Source organism: Mesoplodon mirus (assembly GCF_964341445.2).
Source record: "Mesoplodon mirus genome assembly, chromosome: 8".
Lineage (NCBI taxonomy): Eukaryota > Metazoa > Chordata > Mammalia > Artiodactyla > Ziphiidae > Mesoplodon > Mesoplodon mirus.
The window spans coordinates 74,810,450-74,835,969 of record NC_138984.1 but is presented as its reverse complement, the minus strand read 5'-3'; the positions used below and the strand labels follow the sequence as shown (position 1 = coordinate 74,835,969).

Below are 25,520 nucleotides of genomic sequence, written 5' to 3'. Positions count from 1 at the left end.
TCATAGCTAACCTACACTGAGTAGACTTGTATGAACTCACAGAAGGGTCAAACAGAAATAAGGAACTGCATTATTCACACACAGCGTCTGGTTGTCCCGTCACCTGCCCACACCCCAGACACGATCACTCTTGGGATCCTACCCTCTCACTGTGGTTGGAGACAGACAAGCTCCATCTTAGAGTGTTTTAGACACAAAGCACCATTGACCACACCCAGGAAAGAGGATCAAACAAACCAGGAAGCAAAACAATTGCCTTCACTCTGAGGGTCCCTAGCAATTAGAAAGAGTGCACAGAGCAGCTGCTGGGGACCCACCAGCTGGCGGCTTGGTGAGAACAAGGATTATGAGTTGACCCATCCACTCAGGCTGTCATCAGCACTGGGCCTTCTCTTCCAGAAGGCATTTGGGGTCAGGTAATGTGGACCCTATGTGGCCAAATCCCAAACACAGACCTCACAGTCTGGGCAATGCAGCAGACACTTGTGCAAAGCCCCATTATTTGCAGATGTTTTCTCATCTAAAACCTCCTCCTCAAGATTTCAAAGTATTCCTCTGACGACCACAGACCTGGAAATCAGGAGGATTTGTGGTAGCAGACGTTGGTGGACGTTTTTGAAGGAACACAGGAGAAAGGTATCAGATAGAAAAATGCGGAGCAGGCAAGATGGGTTTTACTGACATGTAGCCACAGAGCGCTGCTGGGGCCTCTAAGCCTGAGAAATAGTGCTTAGCTTTCTCTTGGTTTAAATTTTTTCAAAAGTCTCTCAAACGCTTGCCTGAGTTAATTCATGCTTAATGCCTGCTGAGGGAAGATGTGACCTGCTTCTCAGGCTGCAAAGTGGTCTGAAGGTCATGCATGAGGCTTTGGAAGGGAGAGGCTGAACTATTACTCATCCTTTCATTGAGGCTGATGGGTGTCTGTAGTTTCTCTTACGTGCTTCTTTAGCCTGCAACCTAGCAGATTCTCAAGGGGGAAGGGAGGGAGGTGGTTACTGAAATTCAGGACTCATCATCTCGAGACAGAACAGACTTCTCACACAGAGCCCTCAAATGAAGCCCTTCCCTGCTTCTCTGGACTTTTTCTGGACTCTGATATTAAAGCTTGGAGATGCTTATTTGAGCTGAGTGAGGGCTGTCACTGTACTGCCACTGGCACCGACCCGCATCATCACCACCGGCTCCTCTCATCACTGGCGCTGTAAGGCCGGCACTTTACACAGCTTCTCACGGTGCTTCTCTATGTGTCCTGCAGCCACAAAACCACCGGGGTGCCCTGTTAGGAAAGGAGAGTCTTGGACTCACCCTAGACCTAATGAATCAGAACCCGGGGGTCCTGATCATTGGGAACATTTGGCCAAGATTATCTCATCTCATTTAGTCTTCACTGCAATCCTAGAAAAACTTATTTACCTCATTTGACAAGGAGGCAAAGTTACCTGCCCGAAGTTGATAACCAGGCAACGGAAGGCAGGGATTCGGACCTTCTGGCTGAGCACAAAGAAAGTCACGTGCTAACCTGCCCAGCTGTCCTGCTGCCTGCGACACAACAGAAAGTGGTAGAAGCTTTCCTTCTATCAAATTACAGAGCAGCCCATACTGTGGTACAGAGAAAGGGGTGGGGGAAAGACTCCAGAAGGAATTAAGGCCAGTATTTACATCCACACACGTGTACCCCAAGCATAATCCAATCCCGTTTGGGGGTCCTGTGCTCTCCCTGAACCCCGGGTCGTGCCACCTCTCCTCCCGCCGGGACCCCCATGGCCCACATCACCACAACTAGCAACTGTAAGCCCCACGCGTGTGCGTGATGGCAACCATGGGTTGGGGGGTGAGCACCTGTGATACCCACCAGGAAACTCTGAGGCTTTTCCTAATAAGTATGAGTTAGCTGATGGACTCTACACACTACCATTTGGCTTGTTAGGAAATAAGTGAGAAGCATTTGGAAATAAATCTCTGCAGGAGACACTGAAGTCATATACACTATGTATACACACAGGACACAGCCTGGAAATGCATATTAAACACCTTTGGTTACATCCATTAAACAACAACTGCTAACAAAGTCTTACATTTCTAATACCAATTCAGTCGAACGGAAAATTTCAAAGCAGTGTTATTTGTATTAATCTGACAAGTATCCAACTCAGATGTACTCGCCCCAGGCTTCCTTTCTCCACTACAGCTCAACACACACCCGCACACCCTTGGAAACTGACTTGTTAGCTGGTATTCAGTATTTTAAGCAGGCTCCATGAGGACTGAGGGCTACTCTCCTTCCAGAAGGCAGGCCAGACCCTTCCTTGCTGAGCACCTTTGAACATGGGGCTGGAAGTTCCCGCTCTGCTAACTCTGCACGGGTCACAGGAAGACCAGGTTGGTTAGGACATGAGAAAACTCAGCAAAGCAGAAACCACTACCTTATTTGGGTATTTCTAGCCGACATTCATCACATGCACAGAAACTGCTGGTAAATCCAAAATGATTCAAATTGCACTTGCTTCTAGAAAAGTTTTACTAGCCATTTGGGAAGTTTTAAAAGCTCTTAACTTCAAATGCCTTGTGATAAAATAACAATAGGACTAGATGCATCCCAAGTCATTCTTAAGACAATTAGGCCAAAATGCGGGCTAAAACGTCAAGAAGCTACTTGGCCCCAACTACAAGCAGTGGAACCATAATTACCTGTTTCTCCCCACAGTGTGTCGGTGCCATTGATGTCTATTTCATGCTCCTCTTCCAGTCCCAGCAAGCACTGGACCACCTGTCAGAAGTGGCAAGGTAATTTAATGAGTTCTCAAAGCCATATGTGCTTATTGTATCCTATGTATCAAAGGAGAGAGTGTGCTGTTTTTTAACCATGATTATCTTATGCTGCACAAGGAGAGAAAACATAACGAAAACGGTTTTCCAGCATAATTTGTATGCTATTCACACTTTCACTTTGAGAAGGAGAAGAAAAAAAGACAGTGAATTTCGGCAATATTGTTCAGGATTACTAGGTACTCAGAATTCTAATGAATTCCAACATGACCCAAATATGCCAGCCTAATCAACAAAGGACAGGGGAGATCATACACAGTGCAGTTTCTGCATAAATCGCCAGAAGATGGTGAATCCCTTTTTTCACAAGGAAGGAAAACAAGGTGATGTACATACCTTTTCAGTAAAATAAAACAGTGCTGTTCCAAATTTATCTCCTGACAACATTATTCTTTTCCCTCTGTCAAAGGGCAGGCTGGGTCATAGGTGTGGAGGCAGGGGTGCTGGCCCGTGGGGAAACAGAAGTATCCGAGCCCCAAACCAGAGCCAACGTCCACCCTGCTTGTGTGCAGCGACCAGATAGCTCACCGAAGCCATTTTCCAGTCTCTCAATCCACTCCCAATAAGGGCCCTACATCCTAGTCCTGAAAACCTGTGAATGTTACCTTACATGGCAGGAGGGGACGTGCGGATGTGATTACGAATCTTGAAATGGGACGATTATCCTGAATTATCCAAGTGTATATTTGATATACACTTGATAAGAACATAGCTGTTTATAAGAGGGACAGGAGGAACCAGGGTCAGAGGAAGGAAGAGATCAGGAGACAGGAGCCTCAGTTAGAGTGACACACTCTGAAGACAGAGGCAGGGTCATGAGCTAAGGAATAAAGGTGGCTTCTAGAAGCTGGAAAAAAATAGAGAAACACTCTCCTCTGGAGCCTCCAGAAGAACACTGGCTTCCTGACCCAACTTAATTTCAGCTTCTGACCTCCAGAACAGGTTGTTTTAAGACACTAAAGTCTGTGGACACTTGTTACAACAGCTTGAGGAAACTAATACACCCTTCAAGTCTTTTGGTGAACAAATCCTGTCCTTTTCCACGAAACAGTTACTGGATGGACCGCAGTTGCTTTTCCACAGCTCCCTGCAGCCAGCTTTAAAACGAGCTGAGACCAAGGTCACATCCATGTGGCTTCCCTGTGCTCCCTAAGATGATTTTGCACATTCTGGACCCACACAGATTTAGGGAACAGTTTAAAGAGGAAAAACATCTACATTCAAGTATGTGTACTTAACGCGCTCTCTCTGAATCTATGTATATGGCATGGGTAGTTAAAAGTATTTATTTACATTTTTATTTTAAAGGAATTATAATAAACCCACCACATGGTAACATTTAACACATTTTTATGAAATGTGTATTTTTTCATTTTTATGAAATGAGTATTTTCTCCCAAGCTAAAATATTTAGATAAGTTGACTTGACTAGCATCGTTTCACATTTTTGTAAATCTCTTTTATGTCTGTATTAAGAAAAGACAGCTGCATTTTCTTATATGCTTCTGCATTCAACTTATTGCAATATATTGTGTTGGCTGAAGTAGTGTATATGTATATTTTTGATGTTTTAAATGCCAACAATAAGCTAGCAGTGTGTGCGTGTATCTGCTCTAGTGTTTTAAATGCTATAAGTCAGCCAGCTGGCTTTGCAACCAAATTTACGTTTTAGTCACTGTAGGGAAGAATCTTACCAAACACTGGCAAACTCTATAACTGCTTGAAGATACGTAATACAGCAGAGAGAGAGGATAAAATATTATTAAATTCACAGACACATGGGTCAGGAGATGCCAATGAATTCTTCAAATCGAGGAATACTGACACCTACCAGAAGTGAAGTGCTCAATGTAACTACGGCATGAAGTTTTCCTTCAGTGCAGGAACCACGAATGACAAGCACTCTTTCCCGCTACCAGAGCACTTAAGTTCTATTTTTAAAAATCCTTCAAATACTCAAGAACAAGCTCATAATTAGGATTCCATGTGATTATTGTTAAAAGATCACAAGGACAAAAGAATGAATCAGAGGGGAAAAAGGTAGACAGCAGAGCTAGAGGGTAAAAATAGAACAAGGAAGGAAGAGGGGAAGAAACAAGGAAGAGCAGAGAATGCACACCGGGGAGGGGCTCCACGTGGGAGCAGCCAGCCCCTACCGGGCCAGCACCTGAGACTGTGGGCACTGCCCTGCATTTTCACTCACAGGACAGGCTTGATAACAACAGAAGATCTTTACACGTGGTGAAACCCTCATTTTCTTTCATTCCTTTGGTGCATCACAAGCTAGCAACTCAGAAGAAGGTGGATGCAAAATACCTGACCCACTGGGCTACACGGGGCTCCCAGTTTCCCAGGAAGGGCCCTGGCAGCCCCACTCACCGAGCTGTGGCCCATGCTGGCGGCCGCTGTCAGTGCCTGCTGCAGAGCCTGGCTCTTCCTCAGCACGCCTGGCTGGGGTGGGCCCACGGACCACTCACAGGTCAGCAGGTAGCGGAGAATGTCGCCGTGGCCCCTCAGTGCGCTGTGGACCAGCGCGCACTGGCCTTTCTTATCCAAGTGGTCCACCTGGGCGGGGGAGGGGAGGAACAGGGGAAGGTCACGGTTTAGCACCACTTTGTCACAGTGCCCCACACATGCTCTGCACAAACCCCATCCCACTGCAGGTGTAAGGGGATAATGTCCCAGTATGTCTCTCTGGAGAGTCTCCGTCTGAATTACTATGATGTAATTAATGCACTATTCCAGGCCTCGAGTTCCCTCTGTACAACTAGTGGTCACAAGACATCCTCCTAGCAAATGACTCAGAGCTCCAAGTTCTCTGGGAAGCAGGTATGAGGACAGACCAAAACCTATACTTCCCAACCTTGGTAACGTGGGCAGAGTATTCTAAATCTGCTGTGACAAGCTATGGCTTGGCGAGTAGAGACAGGAAAGCCAGCGAAAGGAAGGGATCTGGAAAACCCAGCTCTGAACGAGGAAGAGCAGGCAGGGACCCCAAGCGGCATTTTATCGGGGAAGGCAGGTGACCCAGGACATACCAAGTGTGGTCGCAAAGGCAGGAAGGCCGGCTAGCCCCAAATGGGGAGTACCCCAGTGCTGCATACCCCCTAATGGTGCAAGAGGCAGCAGACGACACGTCATTCCCTGTCTAAACCTGGAAATATTGGGCTGGAAGAGGAGTCAGGGTCCAGGCTTGCTTGCAATTCTGAGGATGCTCTACACCTCAAACCAGAGGCTTTGCAAGAGCCACTACACAACCCATCCCCTCCTACAGAGCTTTCAGCTAGCCTCCGGATAAAGCCCAGCCACGATCTGGAAGTGGAAGTGGAGGTGTGGTGATGAACAGTAATGGACCCACTGGGAAGGCTTACCAGCAACATTTCCCTTCTTCCATGAGCTAAGGGTGACCTGTCCCAAATGCTTTATTTTTGAGAGAAAAAAAACAAAAAGACTCCCATAGTTACTATAAGCCTAATGTCTTTTCATTGAACTTTAAAGATCCTAACTATAAAGAAGAAAGACAAATATCAGTGATTTACTTCTATTGTTGTTCAAAAGTACCTTCTCCCTTCCCCAGTGAAGTGCTTATAATAAACCTAAACAGAGTTTACTGTGAACTTGGCACTGTTCTCATTTAATCTCTTAACATTGATAGTCCTCGAGGAACCCGTTAACAATATAGTTACTTTGTACTGTTAATATACTGATTTACTTATGCTCACACAACAGCCCTGTGGTAGGTCCTGTTGTTATGCCCATTTTACGGATGAGAAGCCTGAGGCACACAGGCTCAACAACGTGCCCAACGTCCCAGCTGGCAGCTGGAGAAATGAGGATTTGGGGCCTTCTAGTGTTCCTGCAACCATATGCCTAAGCATATGCATTCCAAGGCCCATAGCACTCATTTTATTGTTTAAAAAAAAAAAAAAAAAAAAGACATGAAACGGAATAAGAAGAAAGGAGAAAAAAAATCAAACATTTGTATCTTTTCAACCAATCCAGTGCTGTGTTAAATTCTGTGATAAGTTCCAGGGCAACACCTGCAGGCTTTTGAAAGGATGGCCTTACTCAGGCTGCTGGTGGTCAGGAGTCTCCCCTTGGGCAGGATTAAGCAGAGTAAGAGCTTCGAACAAAACATACGGCCCCCTCTCTTTCTCGGAGGTGGCGCACACACCCACATCAGGCTACATCCCACACTGTCTGGAGCCTGTAGCTCCACCTTTTCTGTTTATGTAGTGATTTCTGTTCACTGCTATTTGACAAAGCAGAGACCAAAAGGAGCCTGGCCCAGAAAATGAGAATTCTACAAGCAGTGGAAGACCCCTCCCACCTTCGCCCCCGTCTCCCCCCTGGAGCTGCTTACCCTCGCCCCCTTCTTGGCCAGCAGACACACCAGCTTCGTGTGGCCGGCAGCGGCCGCGTAGCAGAGGGCAGTCATGCCGTTCTCCGACGTGCCATCCAGGCAGGCGCCAAATTCCAGGAGCAGAGTGACCACCTCCTCGTGGCCAAGGTGAGACTGGACGCACAGGATCGGGGCGTTATTTAACACTTCGGTCCTGTAGTTCACGTTGGCCCCTCCCAAAATTAGGAGACGGCTCACCTGTTGGAGAATGTCCCCCAACAAGATTAATTTCTCACGTAGATGTCAGTCACAACAACATCTGTGGAGAAGGGTGGTATTCTTGATCCAGTGGTTCTCAAACTTGAGTGTGCACCAGTATGACCTGCACATGCACTGAAAATGGACATTCTTGCCGGTGGGAATGTAAAATGGCCCAGCTGTCACCGAAAACAGTGTGGAGGTTTCTTAAGATCCAGCAATCCCACTCTGGGTACATACCCAAAGGGAATGAAATCAGGATCTTGGTATCTGCACTGCTGTGTTTACGGAAGCACTATTCACAATGGCCAAGAGACGCAGGTGAACTAAAAGGTCAACACATGAATGGACAAGTGTGGTATGTAAGTACATACAGTGGAAAATCACTCAGCCTTTACAAGGAAGGAAATCCTGTTACATGCCACAGCATAGATGAACCTTGAGAAAATGAGGCTAAGTGAACTAAGCCAGCCACAAAGAGACAAATACTACATGATTCCACTTACACAAGGGACATAAAGTAGTCAAATTCATAGAGACAGAAAGTAAAATGGTGGCTGCCAGGGGCTGGGAAAAGGGGGAAATGAGAATTGTTTAATAGGTATGGAGATTTAGTTTTATTCTGGAGACCTACTGTACAATAATGTGAAAATATTTAACACTACTGAATTCTGTCCTTAAAAATAGTTAAGATGGTACATTTTATGTTTTTTTTAATCACAGTTAAAAATTTAGAAATGCACATTCTCTGGAATCAGACCTCTGTATTCAGTAGGCCTGGGGTAGGGCCTGAGAATGTGCCTTTTTAATGAATTCCCCCCAGATGATACTGATGCTGTTGGTCTGGGGACCACACTTTTTTTAAAAAATTAATTTAATTTAGTTATTTTTGGCTGCATTGGGTCGTCATTGCTGGGAAGGGGCTTTTCCTAGTTGCGGCGAGCGTGGGCTACTCTTTGTCGCAGTGCGCGTGTTTCTCATTGCGGTAGCTTCTCTTGTTGCGGAGCACAGGCTCAGCAGTTGTGGCTCAAGGGCTTAGTTGCTCCACGGCATGTGGGATCTTCCCGGACCAGGGCTCAAACCCGTGTCCCCTGCGTTGGCAGGCAGATCCCTAACCACTGCACCACCAGCAAAGTCCCTGGGGACCACACTTTGAAAACCACTGTTTGATCCAAATAAAAACAGAAAATTCATTTTGGGGGGCAATGAAATAATCATCACAGGATTAAATAATTAACAGTGAGATAATAAAGCCAAAAGTGAAAGCAAATACTCTCTTTTCTTTACAAGGAATTGTACCTTCAAGAAAAAGCAGAACACGTGAAAATGTTCACATGCTTGGGGTTGTCAGCAGCACAAGACTCATAGAAAATCATCGGCTTTTTCTACTAATTACTACTAATTTATACTAACCCACCACCCACTTAACTCCTTGGACCCAGATATCAAGGGAAGTTTGTAATCTGTAGGTTTTAAAATAAAATCACAGAATACCTTATGCAAATTTTAGCTATACTAATATCTTCTTTAAATCTCCAGGTCATTGGAAAAATGACACTCCTTTAAACACCTATTAAGATGCCCACTGTAAAAAAAAGTAAAAAAAAAAAAAAGATGCCCACTGCGGGGCTTCCCTGGTGGCGCAGCGGCTGACAGTCCACCTGCTGATGCAGGGGACACAGGTTCGTGCCCCGGTCCGGGAAGATCCCACATGCCGCGGAGCGGCTGGGCCCATGAGCCATGGCTGCTGAGCCTGCGCGTCCGGAGCCTGTGCTCCGGAACGGGAGAAGCTACAGCAGTCAGAGGCCCGCGTACCGCAAAAAAAAAAAAAAAAAAAAGATGCCCACTGCATTTCTTCTAACAGTTCCCTTCAATGGTCCCGGATCGACATCAATCACTCCCGACAGACCCTGGCCACTTCCAGGCTGCCCATTGGGTGTGAAAACCACACAGACTAGGTCTCTTATTTGACCGGAGACACACAGGATCATTAAAAGATACAGAAAGATGACAAAACACACAAAATTCAAGGTATTTCAATGATATGGTGTCCACAAGAGTAGCTGACAGAATACCTACAAAGTGCTAGAAATTATTATTCTGGTGGTGACACCACACCTCAGAAGAGTCAGACAGTGTACAGACAGGTTAGAACCGAAGTGTAAGACCTGAAGCGGTCTGGGCTGCCACTGAAGCCGGAACCCCGGGTGACCCAGCCCTTCAGCCCCTTCTCTGACCTCGTCTCCCAGCACCCTTACCCTCACTTGCCCGCACCGTGACTATGCTGGGTCTAATGCTTGTCCTACAACAACGGCAAGCAGGCCCTGGCCTCCTGGTCTTTCCCTCTTTCTCGTATAGTTCCCTCTGCCAGGAATAAATACCCTTTCCATAGCTACAGATGACAAAGGATCACTTCCTATGGGTCCCTGCTTCAATGCCAGGACACCAGGGAGAAGTCCCCCCATCCTATACAGAATGCCCCCAGCCCTCCCCATGCACACGCCCCCCCCCCCAACACACACACACACAGAGGCCGACCCCGTGCATGGCCATCTACTCTGCACACTCCATTTCCCGGCTCAGCCCATGGCACAAGATACTGGTTCTAAGACACAGAAGTTCACAGAGAAGAGAGGTAAACAAAGCCCCTTTATGGGTGAGGATGGCCCATGAGTCAGTTCCTTTCTGCCATTAGGACCATCACTTACATTTAAGGAAGGACCGCTTGAAGTTGGAGGGAGGGATAAATTAGGAGTTTGGGATTAACACATATACACTACCATGTATAAAATAATCAACAAGGTCCTACTGTATAGCACAGGGAACAACACAATATTTTGTAATAACCTATAAGGGAGAAGAATCTAAAAAATTGTGTGTATATATATATATATATATATATATATATATATATATATATAACTGAATCACTTTGCTGTACACCTGAAACTAACACAACATTGTAAATCAACTATACTTCAGTTAAAAAAAAAAAGGAAGGAAGGGGACGGCTTGTACCCAAGTGACCAACACCTGCCTCGTCATTCACCCAATCCGGGGGACCATCTTTCAACCCCACCTGGGTCAGCACCAACCCAGCCTCCTGCAACCAACCAGCACGTGAGGATGGAAGGGCCGAGAAAACAGGGAGGAGAAATCAGGAGAGATGTCCCTGTCCCAACAGTGACCGGCGACGCTCAGCCTCGGGCAAACCCATCCCTGCCAAGCTTGCGCTACCACCCTACGTAGGTTTGCTCTTAAAAACAGCACAGACTCAAATAGGATTTGAAAGCATTTTAAAAGTGTAAGTGCTCAACAAAAGTAAGGGTTTTTGAGAAAATTATTTTCCTTTGAGTAACCGCCAACAGTATAGCAGGAATAAGACAGTGCTGCTGACACAGTTGGGGATTTTATCAAGGCCTAGGAAATCAGTTCTTAGGCAAGAGGAATTACAGAAGAACCCTAGCAGCTTTTTCAAAGCACACATAACATCACTGAGGGGCACATCGGTCTCTGGTCGCCAAAGGACAGGCAGGAACTGTCTGTAAATTCCCAGGGTGACTTTGACAGCCAGTTACCCTCTCTCTCCCCTCTCCCACCAATCCCATTCCCTCTTCAGATTCATGAGCTTAAGAGAAAACGATGATGAATTAAATATAAATAGTCTGAGTTCCCAATCAGCCCCTTAACTAACTTGCTGTGTGATTTTCAGAAAATTACTCCACCTCTCCGTGATTCAAGTGACTCCTAAGAAAATGACAGTACACCACCCCATGTTTCTACTGGACAGAAACTCTTTCCTAAGAATGTTGGAAGGTGTTGTTTCAGTGCTGTCTTCCTGAATACTTTATAAGAAAAGTCTTATGGAAGGTATGTGCTTAGGAGCAAAGCTTTCCTAAAGGTATCTGTTATCAGTTCTCTATCTGCTTCTTCGGAAAGACATTTCCTTTGTGGGTGCAACGCTGCGGGTATTTTTACCACTTACCCCCAAATCAGGCTGTGGATCTACCCCGAACCCATGTTTCTTAACCTCGCTGCACAGTGAAATCACCTGGGAGCTTGCAAGTTTCCAAAGTCCCAGCCCCACCCTTGGAGATTCTGACTTGGCGAGGGCCCAGGGCTCCCGAGTGGTTCCAGCTGGCAGCCATGGCTGCAAACATGTCAGGTGCAGAGCGCACCTGTGGAAGGAGCATGGGCTTGCTCGGCGCAGGCACCCTTCCCGCTGTGGGATGTGAGTCACCCTATCACTGCCCTCGCCCTCAGTTTCCTCACCCGAAAGGTGGAGATAAAAACAGTTTCATCTCCTTGGGTTGTTTTGAAGATTAAAAATGAACGTGCCACACACACAAAGCACTTAGCACAGCCCTCAGCCTCCTGTAAGTGCTAAATAAATATTACTTGCTATTGTTACAATCACCTTTGATGGAATCTTTAGAAGAGACAAGGGCCCTAGTCCCTGACCCCTGCAAGGCACAGGAGGGCGCCCTGCCCCAGGAACCTGGCGACCCGGAGGGTCTGGCCCCCCTGGGCTGCTCACCAGCACAGAGCAGCAGGGAGACCTCCTGCTTATTTGAGGGCAGATGTGGACCCATTAATGCCTCATGATGGGCAGCTCCCCTTCACCACCACCAACCTGCACACTCACAAGTTCTCAGGTGCTTACAGTAGAATCTCAGTTTCCAGAAGGAAGGTGAAATACAAATAAAAATGACTCACTTAACCATATAATAAATGTCAAGTATTCTCCCAAGAGCTTTAACATCTCAGTGAGGCTTCCTATCACTCTATGATGCAGGTTCTTTTGTTACCTTCCTTTTACACGTGAGAAAACTGAGGCTCAGAGCAGATAAGCCACAAATTAGCCCTGGGCACAATGCTAATTAGAATCACAGAGCAGTCCGGCAGCCGAAGCAGCAGCTCTGGCTAAGATGACTCTGCCTTCAAGGAAGGGGTTTTAAATGGTTCTTCCTGTACATTTTCTCCCAGTCACATGGAAATCGTCTGGTCATCACCACCACGAAGCTCCCCCTGGATAACACCTGGAACTGGCAATATTACCTATATACTTCTGGATTTGATGAGTACAAGAAAATAAAAAAGGGGCTGGGGGTAGGCAAAAATGATGTGATCCTGAGGAACAGAAGAGGCACACTGTCCAGCAGGGTCGTAAAGAGGGAAGCTCAGTTTTCTCATTAAGTATGTTGGAGGTTCTCATCAATACAACCGGTGTAAATGTGTGCTGCTTAGTAGTTATGCAGAATACGACTGGATCCTCTGAGCCAGCGAAGTTAGGCCAAAGTCCATGCCTAGCTCCTGTCTCCTCCCCCGTGCCCCCAGCTCCAGCTCCAGCTCCAGCTGAGAGAAGAATCACAACCTTAATTCTCTTGAGCGCTCGGCCTTCGGGAGCCTGTGGCTGGCAGCCGGTCCTACTGGACTACGTGAGCAAAACAACCAGCTGGACGGGAGCCTGAAGGCACTGGCGGCAAGCACCCCAGTGGGCCAGCCAGTGCCCGGGCTGGCATAAGCCTGGCCTAGCAATGGGAGATCACATTGTTAGAAATCACAGGCATGCCACCAAAATTAAAATTCATCTACCAAGTAATCATTCGCGAGCAAGTCGCTGTAATTGACCAAAGTAGCAAACTGCAATTATTGCTCAAAATGACATCCCTTCCTGTACTGACATTTAATACTCTCTAAAAACATTCCATAATTGCATGCATAATTTTAAATTACCGTAATTTGTTCATGATTCTGTGAAACCCCCCCTTTTTTCTTTCTTGAAAGATAAAAGAAACAGAAGGATAATGAATGCCTTAAAATTCGGTAACCAAGTTATACAATTTGGGGGATAGCGTAGAGGTAGGTGACACTGGAGTTCTATAAAACAAAGTAAAGATGAGTAACTCTTAAAATTGCAAATATGTTAAAGAGGAAAGTTTATAATCCTGGAAGGGTCAAGCTCATTATATTATTACACTGTACCTTTTAATTTACTGTCTTAAAAACTCATATTCAACAGAGTATGATATTTCCCATTTACTTTTCTCCACAGTAAAATAACTTTTGGGCCCATAATTCATTCAAATGGTGAAAACAGATACTGCCATTTTAATTTTTCTTTCTTTCTTCCTTGCTATCATTACAGAATTTTATTAATTATGGAGAAGCCAAAAGATATACTTTTAACTGAAGTGAAAGATGAAACAGTGTTATTAAACTCAATTCCAATTTCTATAAAAAGTAAAACAAAAATTCTAAATACAATTCCTTCATCACGTGACGTCTACGCTCGGCGTGTTCTCTACCTTTTGCAGAGTAACACTATCTAGAAAGGAAGCGCTCACTTTGACCCCCGAGCAGCAGCTTACAGCTAGTGCTCCTTAACTATAAAGGCGGCTTCCCTGTCCTCACCCCCGTGAAACCTGCACGTAGCTTCAGTCGGGACACAAGCCCTCAAGCCTAGCGGTCTGCAGAGTGAGTAGAAATGTCCAAAGGAGCAGGGCTGAGCACAAGGTTCCCAGGGACGGCTCCCTGGGGCTGCTCCACTCCCAGGCACCCCACCCAGGGGTGAGCCAGGTTGAAATCCAATGTGCCCTCTGCCCATCAAGCCTGGAACCCCAACAGTGCTGAGCCCACCTGCACTTTTCTATTTGCAAAAGACCTTGTCCGAACCCACCAGGGGGTGGTGGCCTTTCTCTAACCAACACCCAAGCTCTGCACTGGGCAGCAGGGCTGTGGGTGAGCTGTCCCAGGGTCAGAGCACCGCTAGGTCCTTCCTGACACCCAGGCTCCTCCCTCCTATACACCAGCAGGCGGAGATGTAATGTCCACCACAGGAACTACAGTTAATAATACTGTATTATATATTTCCAAGTTGCTAAGGGAGCAGATCTTAAGTTTTCATCGCAAGAAAAAATTTATAACCATATGTGGTGATAGCTGTTAACTAGACCTTTTGTGGTAGTCATTTCACAATCCAAAGAAATAACACATCGTTAGGTTGTACATCTGAGATGTAATGTTATCTGTCAATTATATTTCAGTTGAAAAAAAAAAAAAGCGGGGCTTCCCTGGTGGCGCAGTGGCTGACAGTCCGCCTGCCGATGCAGGGGACGCAGGTTCGTGCCTCGGTCCAGGAAGATCCCACATGCCGCGGAGCGGCTAGGCCTGTGAGCCATGGCCGCTGAGTCTGCGCGTCCGGAGCCTGTGCTCCGCAATGGGAGAGGCCACAACAGTGAGAGGCCCGTGTACCGCAAAAAAAAAAAAAAAAAAAAAAAAAAGCAAAAGAAAATAAATACAGCCTGCCCTCTGTATCAGTAGGTTCTGCATCTGTGGATTCAACCAACAGCAGACTGAAAATATTCAAAAACAAAAATTTCCACAAAGCTCCAAAAAGCAAAACTTGAATTTTCTGTGTGCCAGCAACTATTTACATAGCCTTTACATTGTGTTAGGTATTATAAGTACTCTAGAGATGATTTAAAGTACACTGGAGTGGGGGAAAAATGGGACTTTCCCAGCAGTCCAGTGGTTAACACTCTGCGCTTCCACCGCAGGGGGCACGGGTTCGATTTCTGGTCAAGCAACTAAGATCCCACATGTCACAAGGCGTGGCCAAAAAAAATAAAGTATACGGGAGGATGTGCGCAGGTCATATTCAAATACTGTGCCATTTTATATATGGGACTTGAGCATCCTTGGATTTTGGTATCTGTGGGAGGTCCTGGAACTGATCTGAGGGACCACTATACACCAGGAAGGCAAGGAAGGGAGAAGAGGGAGGAGAGTTCACATCACCAGACACAGGAAGTGCTCTGTAAGGCCCTGATCCCCAGACACACACCCGCGGTGCAGGTGCTGAGGGTGGGACGTACCTACAACAGGGGTGGAAACTTCCAGGGTTTCCCTTGCCCACATTGCGACCACGTCAGGGCACCTTTGTGCTACTAAGGACAGAACAGGTATGACTGTTCTCGTTGAGGTGACTGAAGGGGAGAACGTGACTCCTTGGGAAACGATGTCAGAGCTTTTGAAGGCAGCCGGGCATGTCAGGGCCCGGGGCTAAAAGGCCTGGAGTCTAGCAGATGCGTCAAACAGGTGAGAAATCTAAAATGTGAAGACACGATCTCATCTTACTTTGCTCTGGGAAAGATGGTGGTAAAGCGATATGAGACCATAATTTCCACATTCTGTGGGAGTGAACTCCTCTTTGTTGCCTTAACAGATACTCGGCCTCTGTGTGCTGCAGATTCTTAGACTGCACTAAATGAGGAGGGAAAATCTACCCTAAAAAGCTCAGCAGAATGTTGTGACATGATAGCCACTGACCAAGAGTGAGGAAGCTCTTGGCTCAGCAGCAGGCAGACCCTGATACGCTTTCCGTGGTCATGAATACACATGTGCACAAAACCTTTAGTAACAGTTTCCCTCTGTGTGCCCACCAGTTTGTGTTACTCATCAGCGCTTAATTTCCGATGAACCATAAAGAGATAGTCCAGATTTGAAACCAGGATGCCTTAAAAGTCCATTTTCCCTGGATATCTGACCAGGGTTTTCCTCTGACCTTTGATTTCCTTTGTGAATTACTTCCCTTATCTCATCTACTCTGAAACAGTCACCACATGCTCACATAGCAGCCCCTGACCACCCACATCTTCCTGCCCCAGTGAAAGCTAAACTTGTCGAGGAGAACTGGCAATAGAGCATTCAGGTCTGGGAAACAGCATCTTTAGTAGTAGCGTCCCAGCCTTCTCTGGCCACCGGCCAGTGTTGGGGAGAGAACTGTTGGAGCAACAGCGGCCAGGGGGGCAGGGGGCTCTGGCCCTCCTGGCAGAGGGTCACTTACCTTCACATTGGGAGTGTAGAGATTCCTGAGGGAGGCCAGAGCGGCAGACAGCCCCTCGGTGCTGTACCCGATCCACAGGGCTTGCAGATGGCTTGAAGAGATTCCAGTCTTCTTGCTGAGGCCCTGGAAGCAACAGCAACAAATCAGCTTCAAGGTCTCCTTTCCCACCTGCAGTGTGGGTCTGAAAGCGGGCGCGCCCGGGAGGGCGCAGGTCCCTGCTGAACGCGGGGCAAAAGCTGTGCACACAGAAAAGGCCTGAACCTGTGAGCCTTCCCGCCCTAAAGCCAAGGGTTGAGGAACTAGCGTACATCAACTGTACGCCTGGGGAAAGGCGGGGGCAGATGAGGAGAAAGTTTCTCTTTACAGAGGTTCTCCAATCAATTAAAGGAAGAATAAATGTTAGAATATCACCATCTGGAACCCCTAATGAAGGAAGAGACCAATCGTGGCCAATGGCATCACACCAAGCACACATGCTACGCATCCTGACACTAGAAACCTTATACAGACTTACAGAGCATTTTAACTCTAACAGGCAGACCTCGAAGATACTGTGAGTCTGGTTCCAGACCACAGCAATAAACCGAGTCATGCAATTTTTTTGGTTTCCTGGTGCACATGCAAGTTATGTTTACACTATACTGTAGTCTATTCAGTGTGCAATAGCATTGTCCCAAAAAATGTGCATACCTTAATTTAAAAATACTTTATTGCTAAAAAACGCTAACCATCATCTGAGACTTCGGTAAGTCATAGTAGTAACATCAAAGATCAGTGATCACATATCACCACCACAAGTAATAATGAAAAAGTTTGAAATATTGCAAGAATTTCCAAAATGTGACACAGAGACATGAAGTAAGCAAATGCTGTTGGAAAAATGGTCCCGAAAGTCTAGCTCAACACAGGGTTGCCACAGACCTTCAATTTGTCAAAAAAAAAAAAAAAAAAAAATTGCAAAGCACGATAAAGCAAAGTGCAATAAAACAAGGTTTACCTGTATAAAGTAATTGTGACACCCGGTGGGGCAGAGGGGGTGGGGATCAAACCTGAACCTGATTAAGCCGCTCAATGTAAATACCAAATGATAAAAAATGCAGAGGAAAGAGGAACATGTTAACGTAGGCCACAAGAAATAAGGACACAATCAGAAAATCCAGGTGGTATGAAACTACACAGGTCACGAAATCTGGTTCTTCAACAACTAAATAACAAGGAAACAAAGGGAATGAATGAAGTGGAACCTTTAAGTGAAAAGAAAAGATTTAGAGAGGGAAAAAGTAAAATTTAGGGCTTCCCTGGTGGCGCAGTGGTTGAGAGTCCGCCTGCCGATGCAGGGGACACGGGTTCGTGCCCCGGTCCGGGAAGATCCCACATGCCGCGGAGCGGCTGGGCCCGTGAGCCGTGGCCGCTGGGCCTGTGCGTCCGGAGCCTGTGCTCTGCAATGGGAGAGGCCACAACAGTGAGAGGCCCATGTACCAGGAAAAAAAAAAAAAAAAGTAAAATTTAATCATAGCGGTAGATACACACTTGAGCAAGAACAACAATTACTTTTAGGGAGGAGGCTGTGCTGGGAATGAGGCTCATGGAGGGCTGCTCCCTGCAGCGGTGTGGGTCTCACCTTGAAAATGTGTGCCTTCAGGATGTGATGGCCGAGCTCCATGGTCTGCTGGCGGTTCAGCTTACCCTCCTGTCTCGAGAACATGAATGCCAGGAGAGCATGCCCGTTCCTAGGACGAGAAACACACAGGTTGGTAACCAAAGACCCGAGTCCATCTCTCTGCAGGCCCTCGGGGCGAACATCGCCCCTTGACCCCTGAACTGTTCTCCTGGTGCTTCAGCATCACCAAACAAAACGGGTGGAAAGCTGCTTCTCCACAGAAGATGGTCAATGCTGTTTATTCCTCGAGTCATTTTAAGGGCTTTCTCAGGATTCCTCTATCTCTGTGGAGTGACTCAGAGAGAAGCCTCTGGACAGGGCAGGTCTTTGAAGGTGGAACCACCCGCCCCCTGTTCATCCTCCATCACTCTCTCATCAGTTTATTTGTTGATTTATGTCTGTCATAAAAATGTAAACTCCATGTGTCTTGTCTAAGTCACAGCTATAGCCACAAAACCTAGCAAATGCCCAAGACTCAGTAAGAACGCGAATACGCATTTCTTGGATGGATGGACAAAGGACAGATGTGCAAGTGGACAAATGGAGCAGAACCATCACTAGACCTGACATTCAGGCCTCCCCTCAGTACAATCACCACTGGGGACAGACCTGGGCCAAAGGACAAGAACTTACAATGGAAGGGGAAGAAAAACCAGGCCATGTACAGCAACAGCTCATGATCAGAAACACCTAGAATTCTAGGCTTGAATGGAACACAGATCCTTCCTTGTAGGGGTAAAAAAGCTAAGCTGTATGAGCAGGTTTGCTGCGTCTGGGCACAGGGTAGACATTCAACTGACACCACCAATTAATCCCCTAACTAACCCTCTCATGAAGGAGCCAGCCTACCCATTTTCCCCTCTACATCTGTAGGACTCATTCTGTCTCCTGTGGACTCCATGCCTTTGTCTGAGCCAATCTGTTTGGAAAAGATGCTAAGGGCTGCTTACTCCAAGGTCACAGCAGTGACCTCTGTGCAGGGTGAATTATTTTCATTTCTATTAACCTGACAAACTTTGAAGTGCTGTTTTGCTGAGGAAAAGCAGCTAGTTGTGGAGGAAAAGATAAACTGTGAAAAAGAAAAGCATTCTTCTAAATGTGTTTTCTAGTAGTCGCTGATCTAGAGGATTAAAAGCATTCATCATTTAAATCATATTTATCTATCCAGATGCTTGTTTCTCATATCAAGTATAAATCATGTTACAGACGAGGAAATCAGGGCAGGTGGAAACCACGAGATTGCTTTTTATCCTGCAGGGGAAGGCATGACCTTTAAGGCCACACTGCCATGGAGCGTCCTGCCCCGCGTCCTGTCAGGGTCTAGAGCACATACCCTGTGCTCCCTCACACACACTACCTCCCAGACCTCAAGCTTCGATTTCCCCTCTCAGATGAGAGCCTCCCTTGCTCCCGTGGAAAACACTCTCTGCCACCTTCCAGTGCTCCATGCCCTCCCCTGGTCCCTATCCATGGGCTAGTCCCACATCACTCTAGTCAGGGCCACTCTCCCACCCATGGGCTCAGCCATCCTCAGTCTCCCAGTCTGCCGGCTCTGTGGCCATGCCATCTGCGTCGACCACAAGGACATGCCAAGTACTGTGGATGGCTGGCCCTTGTGGGTGACGACCACACAGCCCTCAGTGGCTGGGCCAAAGGTGTCCAGTGCTCTCAGCTAAGCACGTGGCTTCCCACCTCCCTGAGGAGACAATTCACCATGCAGTCACTGGACACCTGCACTCCTCTACATCCCATCTACCTTGACGTCCTTTCTTCCTGGCCCTGGGATCATGTGCCCCCTTCTAAATCTACCTGCACTTACGAGTCTGTTCATTTTCTGAAGCTTATACATATCAAGCTTTTACTACGTGCCAGATGCAGAAAGTTAACCAAATTATTTCATTAACTTGTTCGACCCTGTGAATCACTACGTCTTATGATCCCCAGTTTGTTTCCATGGGGGAAACAGAGGCCTGGACAGGTAAATGATGTGCTCGAGATCAAACAGGTGGTAACGACTGAGCAGAATTTGACCACAGTCTATGCAACGTTGAGTGCCTGTTATGCTCTTCATCAGCGTGACCTGATTTCTCATTCATTCGTGCGTTAACATCCCCCTATAACCAGCATCATGGCTTAATAATGGGGATCCCACGGGGAACAACGCGAGGTCCTTGCCCTGAGGAGGTCTCAGCAACTGGACTGGAGACACGTAAACAAGACAAAATCCAGCTGGAACGGCACTGTGAACGGACTCAACGGGAGCACAGAGGAGGCGAGCTGACCCCGTTCCCTTGTGTTTCCAACTTCTCCCTCTTTGCTGATTGTGTTTCCCCACGCTGTCTCAATGATGCTTCCAACAACGTCCCAATCCCCTGCGCTGTTAAAAACATAAACCAGGGCTTCCCTGGTGGCGCAGTGGTTGAGAGTCTGCCTGCCGATGCAGGGGACACGGGTTCGTGCCCCGGTCCGGGAAGATCCCACATGCTACAGAGCGGCTGGGCCTGTGAACCATGGCTGCTGAGCCTGCGCTCTGCAATGGGAGAGGCCACAACAGTGAGAGGCCCGCATACCAAAAAAAAAAAAAACAAAAAAAACCCCCACAAACCAATACCCTTCCCCACCCTCAAACTACCCGAAACCTCTCGGCCCTTCCACTTCCCATGCCAGGACGTTGGCTCTCTCCTCTTTCATGCCTCACAACCCAATGGAAGGACTCTCCTAAGGATCTAGGACCCTCCTCCCACAATGAAAAGCCAATGGCTTCCCCTTCATCCTCACCTGCCTTCACTTCTTGGCAGCACATACTCCCCTCGCCTCCTTCCGTTCAGTCCTTCTCCTTGTCCCAGAAGTCCAGCGCTCCCTTTCCTCTCACTGCACTTCCTCATGACATCCCACCACTGCCTCTCCATCAGTGACGCCAGCCCTTCAACGCCAACCTCTCCTCCAACCGTTTAGACCCCACCTGCCTCAGAACCTCACCGCCAACCCCATAAACTCAAACTGCTAAAATCCGAAGCCGCCCATGTCTTTCTTACCCACTCTAAGAGCAACGCCATTCCTAGTTTCTGAAGCTTAAGGCCCCAGCGTGACCTACATACAGCACCTCCTTCTGCTCGACTGCCCACGGGCCAAGCCAGGCCCATCTATCTCATGTCAGCAAGGCTGGCCTCCACCTCACTACCCTCCTAGAAAATGATCTGATTTGGCTAAACATGTCACAGCACACACTTCACCTAGTGATTACAGTCTGGCTAAATAACCTGGGACTTACAGTTTATAGCCCGAAAGCAGGTTCAAAAGATAATAAACACTTAGTCCAGTGTTGCCTAAGAAAACACCTTATCCACAACATGAAAAGAGCAGCTAGACCTAGTAGTGTGTCAATGTTAAGTCAACAGTCATGGAAGGAAGGGAGTGTGCGTATTCATTTCATCTCTGGCCCCAGCATCTGATGCAAGGTCCAGTCCAGCCCAAAGCAGACGGTTTAGCAGCTTGTCAGACCTCTTACACGAGGCTGGGAGCAATTCTGACTTACAGAGGGTAGAAGCCATTCAAGACAGAAATGATGGACTTCCCTGGTGACACAGTGGTTAAGAATCCACCTGCCAATGCAGGGGACACGGGTTCGAGCCCTGGTCTGGGAAGATCCCCAATGCCAACTAAGTCCGTGCGCCACAGCTACTGAGCCTGCGCTCTAGAGCCTGCAAGCCACGACTACTGAGCCCACGTGCCACAACTACTGAAGCCCACGCACCTAGAGCCCGTGCTCCCCAACAAGAGAAGCCACCGCAATGAGAAGCCCGCACACCGCGACGAAGAGTAGCCCGCGCTCAGCAATGAAGACCCAACGCAGCCAAAAAAAAAAGAAAGACAGCAATGATGCCGGCCAAGGCCAGAGCCAGGCAGAGGTGGTGGACATGAACACACCCTTACTGAGAGCATTCGCACCTTGAAGTCCCCAGTCTCTCACCCTGACTGGCACCATATGCCACAGGGCAGGCAGGCTTCCCACCTGTCTCCTCCCCTGGGTGGTGAGGAGACCTGCATCCTGGCCCAACCCTGCTGCAAAGCCCCAGTGGAACCTCTGACTCCCTGGATGCAGGTGCCCCATCGCCATCTTGTAAGTGGGGCATCTGAGCTCCGAACCTGAATCCTCCTGACCCCAAATCCCAGTCTGTTACATAGTGCAGAGCACAAAGACAAAACGAGGAGGCCAGACATGATGGCTGTGCTCCCCTCTGGGCCCGCAGACACATCAGATCTCTGGGACAAAATGCCACAAGCTCAAGAGGTGGTGGGGAGCAGCAGCACCGACGATGCGAGACAGTCCACAGACCCTCTGGTGAAGCAACTGAGCCGTGAACAGGCTCGAAGGAAGCCGGCTGTTCCCTGCAGCTAATGCCACACTGTCCCACAGGTGACCCATGTGCAAGGGGGCAGGGATCTAGAAGAGAATCACCAGAGAAATATGGCCCGGGCACTGCCGAGCTTCTCTTTCGTCCAAGTGTACTGAGGAGTCCTAAAGTTCTAGCAATTAAAGGAAGGAAGCTTTAGTTCAGCAGCAGAGAGAATTTCTCCATCACGCTCCCTGAAGTATTCACGCCGTATTGTCCTCCTGTTAAAGAGCACAACTACTGTTTGGAGTCCCTCCCCCCGTCACACGTCAGACTCCCCGCACAGAGCTGCCCGTCGTACCTGGGTTCACACAGGAAGGCCGTGTTTTCGCCATCTGCTCGCCACACGAGCCACTCCCTGAAGGACGGGTGGCAGAACATGCGGGTTTTGTCTCGCCTCTTAATGAGGAAGCAGGAGAGGGCGTCCATCCTCTGCTGAAAGTCCTCCCAGCCCTGCTCCCCTTGGATGTGGCCGGCATTAATCGCCTGGAAGATCTGCTCGTCTGTCATGGGGTGGAGGGAGGCAAGGGCCACGTTTAAAATGGGCAGCGCTCTCTCGAAGGCGGACTGGGTCATGAACTTCATGTTGCACTGCAGCAGGTAGAGCTCGGACAGCGACACGGGTACCACCTTGTAGCTGGCGCTCTTGATGACCAAGTGTCCCCTCTGGAAGAGGTCCAAGGTGAGTTTGAGGTACAGGTAGGAGCCGAGGCTCCGCAGCACCAGGTGGCTGCTCACTTTCCCGATGAGGGCGGCGTCGGCCTTGCCATTCAGAGAGATGTTGCTGAGGATGTCCTGGCTGCTGTGGACCCTGTGCTGGACGTAGGCGTGCAGGTCGCTGTGGATGTCCTTGTTGTCTGGGAAGTCATCTAAGGACAGCTTGATGAATGGCAGCTTGCTGACGATTTCCTGCAAAAGAATGAGACGCCCAGTGCCACTCCACAGAGCTTTCTTTTTCATGTCAGCTGCATTTCAAACCAGATCCACTGGTTTCCTTTCAAGGAGGATTTTCACGGATTACAGGGACTCATTGTTTTGTATTAAAACATGTAATAGGATAAACTGAAGATAAAAGGCTTATGTGAAAGAAATTCCTGATGCGAGATCAAATCAGAAAAGGCTTTCCTGAGGTCCTTATCCGAGGACGCGGAGCCAAGTGAGATGGAAGAACCTCAAACAGACGGCGGCGGCCTGGCTGCACCAGCAAAGGGGCAGTGAGACCCCCAGGTGACTTGATACCCATAATCTTTACACTGTGCAACTGATTATAACAAGGACAGACACACACCAACACTGTACATCTAAGACCATGGCCAGACAAGAGGCATCCTTTGCTGTGCATTAGATACTGGGGCTGCATAACCCATCTGGGACATCTGAAACTGCCCCCAGGCTGGGCTCCAGTGACAGCCTGCCGTAACAAAGCTGGTGGACATTCGTAGAGCCCACTGTCATTCTGGGTTTTTTTAGTTGCTGTTTTTTGGTAAACTTAAATTGAAGTGTGACACACAGAGGTGCACAAATCCTAACTGCACAGTGTCATTCACTTCCACAGAGTCAAATATACCTGTGGGACCAGCAGGTAGACAAAGAACATTGCCAGCTCCCAGAAGCCCCGTGTCCCTTTGCCATCCCACAGATAAGCACTGTCCTGACACCTAGCAGCAGAGATGAGTTTTTTTTTTAATCCCTCTATCACTTGTGAAGTAGCTAAGTACATTTCCTTTTGAACGTGACAGTTGTAGGAGACAGGCTGAGGACAATTACCGCCCCCCCCCCCCGCTTTTACACAGATGCTAACGGAGCCTCTGAAAACTTACACAGCTCGTATGTAAAACACAGGACTCCTGCTTCTGTGCTGCTGACTGCCAGATCCTGCTCGCTGTGTGAAAAATGACTGAAAAGTGTATGGATCAAACGTCCATTAAAAACAAACACCAAGTTCGAATGAGGTCTAATTCTACTTTTAATGAGGAAAGAAAGAACCCAAATGCTATTTTAAAATAAATATCACCCTAAAAGGGAAAAGATCAGAATCTAATGTCTCGTGTCTTTACTAAAAATGGATAGGAGGGAAGGAGTCAATGGCTGTTAAGATATAATTTTAGGGTTTAAATGAGGGGACAGATGAGGAAGAGAATTAAAAAAAAAACAAAACACACTCTTCATCTCGCTGCAAGCGTTACCCCATGTCTAAGTTTTATGAAAAACTAGACTTTTATTCAGAATAGGCCTTAAAAATCTTTCTCCGTCATCCCTCCCTTTTCCCTTCATTAAAACAAACAAACAAACAAAAAAAGCCCAAAAAACAAGAAAACAAAGTCCCACTGCAAACCCATACAAATAACTACAGGCAGGAATAACTTTAAACTCTGGTAGACCTGTTAGCCAGGCACCTCAAAGAGGCCCCCACACTGAGTTATGGGGAACCAGGGCGAGACACTTCTATTTTAGAAGCACAAGTACAGCTTGATGATAATAAGAAACTCACTGACATCTTGATAAATGTGCCTTGGGGGTAAAAAGGTCAGAGTTTTGCCTGTTTAGAGCTCTGTGCACTAATATTTCAAAGCTCTAACACAGTTTTCAATTCAGCAGCTAAATGGTTTACAATAGTTTAAGCTGTTAGTATTAATCTAAAATTGTAATTGTAAAAATTGTAAAATTGGGGTTTGGGGTCTTGGAAAGACATTTGAGAACTCTTTTTTACCTGAAAATTTGCTCTTACAGTCACAATCAACTTCAACCAGGCAGGGAATTTAGAAATAATCTTGGTAATAAATGAAGAAAGTGTATCTCCATAATCAGGTTTATGAAACTCAGCTTCGTTTAAACCATCTATCAAAATAATGTATTCTTCTTCAGGAATTTTCTGCTCTAAAGGAGAAAATAATTTTTTTTAATTAGGAAATTATACATTTCTGTAAGATAGCACCACCCAGTGTATTTTAATGCACAATTTAAAGTGTTAGGGAAAACTAAAAAGGTTTACATATGGCAGAAGAAATGGTTTTCACAGAAGCATACTTTCTATTAAATTTGTAATGAAAACCAGAGCACAGAGCCAAAAGAAAACCAATTCTCACCAGTTTTCAGAAACGTACTGTATTACACACATTAGCAGAATCTCACCCATGTATATGATACACTTAGCTCTTCAAAAACTCCTGTCACTGGGGTGAGCTACAGCAA

At 47.2% G+C, this 25,520-nt stretch overlaps 1 protein-coding gene across 4 annotated transcripts in view; it reads right to left on the bottom strand.

Annotated features, from left to right (window-relative positions):
- TANC1 (tetratricopeptide repeat, ankyrin repeat and coiled-coil containing 1) overlaps window positions 1-25,520 on the bottom strand; it is a 239,929-nt gene that overhangs the window by 29,309 nt on the left and 185,100 nt on the right. For all 4 annotated transcript variants that reach the window (XM_082629880.1, XM_082629879.1, XM_082629882.1 and 1 more), the window contains 7 exons: window positions 25,039-25,205; window positions 22,630-23,237; window positions 17,896-18,004; window positions 16,275-16,397; window positions 7,190-7,426; window positions 5,206-5,391; window positions 2,689-2,767 (listed from right to left, as the gene is read on the bottom strand). In XM_082629880.1, coding sequence (XP_082486006.1) covers window positions 2,689-2,767; window positions 5,206-5,391; window positions 7,190-7,426; window positions 16,275-16,397; window positions 17,896-18,004; window positions 22,630-23,237; window positions 25,039-25,205 — 1,509 coding nt within the window. The remainder of the gene's footprint in view (window positions 1-2,688; window positions 2,768-5,205; window positions 5,392-7,189; window positions 7,427-16,274; window positions 16,398-17,895; window positions 18,005-22,629; window positions 23,238-25,038; window positions 25,206-25,520) is intronic.